We start from the raw sequence: 6,504 nt of genomic DNA, 5'->3' as shown, positions 1-6,504 counted from the left end.
TTTATTATCTTTTAATTACTCATATAGTATTTATTCTTTCAAATACCGTACTTAATATCATTGTGGTTAAATTACGTGTAGAGGGAAACGAGTCACAAAGGGATGAACATGACGAAGAAAACGCATCCAAGTACTTAGAAAAACTTGGAATTGATCAATTTTTTCCACCAAATTATAATACCATCCTAGAATTCATCAAATCGGTATACGTGCATTCTTTCCTTATCCGTTTGGTACACGGTATGTACGTGTTTCAATCTCCATGCAACTTTCTCTTGATTTATATAAAAAAATATTGAAAAAGTATAAGGAGTCAATGGAATATTTGTACAATATGTATAATAGAGGTTTAGGGATGTCCAATTCAGTATTAGAGATATAACCAATAGTGTTATCTTTTTTCATCAGCTGAAACTTTTGGAATGAGTGGTATCATGAGATGGTATCAGAACTCTAGATCCGAAAGGTCAAGAGTTATGGGTGATGTCCATTTTTTAATTCATATGGCCCATTGTACACATTGTACAAATACCTCATTGGCTCTCTAATGAGACTCTAAAATATTTTTAGTAAATCAAATAATTAATTATTAAAATCAGCTATCAATATATTTATGTATAAATATATGTGATTTAATTTATTTTTAATATGTATTTATATCCCAACATATATTTTATATTAGTGGCTGATTTTAGTATACATGTAGCATTACTCAAAATTACCATATATATAATATTATATTTAATTATATAATATTTTAATTTTCAACTCCTCCTCTACTAAATTCCTGAATCCGTGCCTGCACATAGCATAATCTATTTATATATGTTTTGATATTCCAACATGGTTATTTAATTACAGCGTTTGTTCCGATCTTGTTACATAATATAATGCATATCTACTATTTGTTAATTAATTAAGGGTTCAAGGAGGTAAGAGGAACAAAGCAGAAGCACGTATGGTGTGATATACTCCTGACTGAACTCATGGGGGAAAACGCTTACGACGCATTCACCGGCAAGGGGGGAGATCAACCTCATCGCTCTATCTCTTATAAGGATGATGCAAATTGGGGATTTGACCTTACTGAAGATCTGTACAATGATGACGATTTAGAGTCGGGTATGCTAGCATTCATACATACATGAATATTTAATTGTTTAATGCATGTGTGATGCACAATACATTTAGAAGAGTGCTAGAGGGCAACAACTTTTGTGTTTTGTAACCATCAATTGACCATCAATAATATTTTTAATGGTGTGAGATTACATTCAATGGTGGGAGATCACTCACTTTTTTTTTTATGGTTAAGTGTTGATTACAAAACACAAAAGTTGCTGGCCCCTTCTCATACAGTTAATTTGGATTACGTATGTTAACCAAGTTGTGACTTCATCCTTGAATGTCAAAATACTTGCTAGAGATTAAACTTTAAATGAAAAATAATATTTATTCGTAGTCTTTTTCGCGTTTAAAATATTGTTAAAGGATTGAGTCTCTCAATTTATAAACTCTTTTATAAAGCTATTCGCCGATTAAAAGAGGCTGCTTCAAGTTCGAACAAACAGGAAAAAAATACATTTTTAAGTCCAAGTGGTACAACAAGAGCTCCAACTGATCAAAAGGATGACTCAAAGGAGGGAATAACTAAATCTGGCGACTTGATTTTAAAATGTTGTGATTGCGTTGTGTCTAATGTGAAGAATGTAGAAGATTGTGAAAGAATTATGAAGCCAATGCTGCCACAATTATTGATGAAATGTGGCTGCGGTAGAACCGATTGTAAAAGAAATATTGCAGCCGCAATTGCAGTTGCAGATCACACTACAGAAGATACAAGTGATGACAATGACAGCGAAAAGGAGACACCATATTTGTTAGCAGCGAAGAACGGTATCATTGAATTGGTGACCAAAATTAGAGAAAAGATACCGAGTGCTATCCATAGCACCAATGCAAAGAATCAAAATGTGTTGCTTGTGGCGGTGAAAAATAGGCAACCCGAAGTTGTTCTGAAACTAAAAAAGACAACAAAAATACAAGTTTGGAATAACTTAGTTATTGGAGTGGATGATGATGAAAACACGTTGTTGCACTTGGCAGCTGAGGGTTTAAAAGGAGACAAGTCTTGGCAAATAGCTGGCTCTGCTTTACAAATGATGTGGGATATCAAGTGGTATGAGGTATTTATAATGAGTATTTTAATGACATGAGATTACTCAATTTTCTTTTGATGATTAAGTGCCAACCAGATTTTAGTAAAAGTGCTAGACTTTTTCTTGTATATATTATTAGGACCCAAAATAGTGTTTAATTTACTCAATTTAGTTATTTAATAATTTTTTATTATACGATGGTTACAGTATATAAAGACAATTGTGCCAACGCATTGCCACTTCAGAAGCAACAAGGATTCAAAAACGGCAGCTCAAATCTTCAATAAATCACACGAGGTGCTCATCCAAGAGGCTAGTCAGTGGCTGAAGGATACATCGGAATCTTGCTCTGTGGTGGCAGCTCTGGTGGCCGGTGTTTCCTTTGCCACAGCTAGTAATGTCCCCGGAGGCTATGACAACGGCCAGGCACCACTAGAGGGACAACCGGCGTTCGAGGTATTCGCCATGGCTTCTCTGGTTGGACTGTGTTTCTCCGTCACTGGACTCATAATGTTCCTTTCCATCCTGACCTCAAGAAAGGTGGCGAAGGATTTTCGAAGGAGTTTGCCACTGAAACTGCTTGCAGGGCTGAGTTCTCTGTTTGTTTCCATCATAACCATGTTTGTGTCGTTCTGCTCTGGCCATTTCTTTCTTGTTAACCATAAATACAAGTCAATCCTGTTCCCTTTATACGCTGCCACTTCCATACCCGTCGCTTTCTATGCCTTCGCTCAGTTTCCACTCTACCTTGATCTTCTCACAGCTATTCTCACTACAATTCCAACTACAAGTGATGTAGGTGAAATTCTGTGATTTATTTACCGAGATATATAACAACTCATTTTATAGAGAATCAAATAATTCCGTGTGGTAGCACATGCTCGCACGTGCATGTCAATTTGTCATGTTGGTATGGTGTTGCTTAGCTTGTGCTAATAAATTATTTTTCGTTTTAGATATGTGTGTGGATCTTTATATATCAATGTATTTATCTATGAAAAAGTCTAGAGAGCCAGCAACTTTGTTAAATTCTAGCCAGCATGTAACCAGCAAAGAAAAGTGAGTCATTGGATGAAATCTCACATCAATCTCATACCATTAAAATCATCATTAATGACTATTTGATGGCTATAAATCACAAAAGTTGTTGGCCCTAGCATTCCTCTTTATCTATTATGAGATTAGAACTTCTGATTTATGGTGTGATGTTAATGAGAGAATAATGAAAATTGTTTGTACTTACTTATTGCATACTTGACAATTGTTAGTTTTATAAAATAGTTTGAAATTCGTTTTGTTTTGTGTATTATGATTTTAAATAATGTTATAGTAAAAATGAAAAATAATTTAAATGAATGATTAGAAAAAATTGCTAGTTATATTATTAATAACTAATTAAGAAGAAAATATAAAGATATTTGAAATTTAATGTATTTCTCAGTTGATTAAAATGAGTATTACGATGAGGAGGCCACTCAGATAAAGACGTCTAAAATATCTTTTTTTAAAGATGTTTTTATATTGTGTTTTAATTGGTTTCTGTATAATTTATTTGGTGTTCCTCATCACATATTATTAAATTTCTCAAAAGATTTTCTTTCCAAAAATAATAAAAGACATTTAATTTTGTTATTTTTTAATGTACATAATAATAATAATAATAATAATAATAATAATAATAATAATAATAATAATAATAATAATATATCACAGTAAAAAAAGGAAGCACGTCACCAAATAATTTATCATCCGAATTATATATGAATCAAATTGATAATATAAGGGCTAACACTACAAAAATTGATAACAAGGTTAGGGACTTACAAAACCTTTCTTAAGATCATAAAAAAAATGTTTATATTTGTGTGATATATAAAACAATTATCATATTATTATTATTATTATTATTATTATTATTATTATTAGCAAAAAAAATACAACTGTTTTAAAGTAAAATTTTTTTTTTAATATTTGATTAAATGTTCTTGTATTTAGTACTTTTTTTTTGGCACTTCCTCTTAGTTAAAAATATAATCATTATAATTTTTTAGTTATTATTGCTAGGGCTGTTTACAGATGGGATAAAATTTCGATCCAATCCGCACTAAACTCATTAGATCAAATTCGATATTCGCACTTTTTATGTTTGGATCAGATATCAAATATATCCATAAAATAAAAAAATATTAAAAAAATTATTTTTATAAAAAAAGTCAATAATTCTTTTTGTTTACTTTTGTAAACATATTTACTTCTATCTTATTAGAGTATGGATCCGATTCGATCCAATCCGATCATCTTACAGATCAGATCATATCCTCAAATTACAGATCAGATACGGATAAATACTGTGGATTTATATGGATATGATATAATCTATGAACACCCCTAACTACTACTATAGGTTCATTGTTGCAAAAGAATACTTCTTTTATTATAAGCCATTATTAGATCTTAATTACCATTAAAACAACTTAATTGTCAACAAAGAGATAATACTTATTGGTTTCTGAAATTATGTTCGTATTTGAATCCATAGTTGTAAAAATCGAACTGAATCAGCTAGTTCGACCGAAAAACTAGTGAACCGAACTAGAACCGAACTAGCTAGTTCGGTTCGGTTTACTCCTTGGACCGTTTAAGGAATAAACCGGTATGAACCGGTCTCTGCTTGAAAAATTTTTTAAAATGTCTCCACAAGGTCTCGAACCAAAAACCTTGGAACAAAAGCAACCTCTACTTGCCACTTAGCCATTACACTTCTAAGTATTATATTTGATAAATACTAATTATATAGTATATATAAAGATCTAATTTAATTTAATTTTTGTTTTTTTATTTTTAAAATTAATTATATTTTAATTATATACCATTATTAATATAAATATAAATTTTACTAAAATTTTATTAATTTACTTGATCTATTTTATTGCTAGTATTGTGATTAAGGTTATTTGTTTTGATGTTAGTGTTAAAATCTACTGATATTATAGTTAGATGATAGGCTTTGTGAATTAATTATTTTTTTATTGTGCCAAAATAAGATACTATTGTAGTATTAAAATTTTATGATTTTTTTTATATTAGTTATTTTTAGAAGTTGAGACTTGATTATTCATAAAATGTTAGTGAAGATATGTATTTCAAATTTTAATTTTAAGTTTTTAACTATTTTATATTTTATATTTACGTGAGACCGATTTTATCGGTTCAACCAGTAATTTATCGATTAAACCAATAAACCAGTGAACCAGTAGTTTGATCGGTTCGATCACTGGTTCGGTTCTAACAACTATGTTTCAATCTAATTTCAAAAATTTTGATTTACTCAATTTAGTCTCCCAACTTAATAGTTATGACTCACATTGGTTCCTAATCTTATTTTTGTCACTGTCTCACAAAATCGTTAACGACATGCTGAGATGGACTAACGACTGTTACATTATACATTCTAGCAACTGTTTGATGTGACAATTGAAATTTTTTTTACCTTATTTTTTTTCAACTAAACACTTAAAACCCTAATATGAGTCACGGATACCTAAGTTAAAAAATCAAACTAAGTAAATTGAAACTTTAAAAATCAGATTAAAGCTCGAATATAACTTCAAAACAGAACTTTAACTTATGTAGTAATTAATTTTAATGAGAATCAAATAAATCAAAATTCAACATAATTTTTATCAATGTTTTCAAAATCAAAATTTCTATACCAAAATTAACTAGGATTTTTCTTTAAATTAAAATTTTAATGAAATAGTGACTTTAATTATCTTAACCAATGTCCTAATTAATTACTTTTATGTCTTAAAAAAACTGTATATGAAAAGAAAATAATTAATTTGTCTACTTTAATAAATAGTTATACTTCATATTGGTTTGGTTACTTTGTTACTTCGTAGTTTTAATTTTGATACCAAAAAGAAAAAGAGAAAACGAATAAAAGATAAGAACCGAAGAAGAAGATTATTGCTTTAAAAAACAGTTCGCATATATGAAAGGTACATATAGAGGCCAAAGATGTGAAGAATAATATGAACTTAACTTAAGATTTTCTTTTCTTTTCTTTGTTTAATTAGTTTTTTAAAGTTCATTTTATTAGTCAAGCACAATCCATACTTAATATATATATTATTAAAGTATGTATTATTTGAACTACAAAAATGTTATGCCTCCTAATCACAATATTAGATGAGTCATTTGTGTCGAGAGTATTATGGGAGCCGAGAGTTTCATGCAAAAAGCGATAATCGTGCTTAAATTTATCGAAGAGAAATATTATGGCCAATTTTTTTTAATTAATATTAGTTCATATTTTAAATAGCATCTTAATTTTTATACTATT

The 6,504-nt window shown here is 29.6% G+C and overlaps 1 protein-coding gene across 3 annotated transcripts in view; it reads left to right on the top strand.

The window, feature by feature from the left end:
• The window catches only part of LOC107610163, a 5,305-nt gene extending 2,187 nt beyond the window's left edge, over nucleotides 1-3,118 (top strand). For 2 of the 3 annotated variants that reach the window (XM_021107181.1, XM_016312255.2), the window contains exons 5-8: nucleotides 82-240; nucleotides 922-1,122; nucleotides 1,528-2,186; nucleotides 2,367-3,118. In XM_021107181.1, coding sequence (XP_020962840.1) covers nucleotides 82-240; nucleotides 922-1,122; nucleotides 1,528-2,186; nucleotides 2,367-2,972 — 1,625 coding nt within the window. In that variant the 3' untranslated portion in view covers nucleotides 2,973-3,118. The remainder of the gene's footprint in view (nucleotides 1-81; nucleotides 241-921; nucleotides 1,123-1,527; nucleotides 2,187-2,366) is intronic. The other variant, XM_021107182.1, reaches the window with a different exon arrangement.

This window comes from Arachis ipaensis, chromosome B07, assembly GCF_000816755.2.
Source record: "Arachis ipaensis cultivar K30076 chromosome B07, Araip1.1, whole genome shotgun sequence".
Taxonomy (NCBI): Eukaryota; Viridiplantae; Streptophyta; class Magnoliopsida; order Fabales; family Fabaceae; genus Arachis; species Arachis ipaensis.
This window is presented reverse-complemented; position numbering and strand designations above follow the sequence as displayed.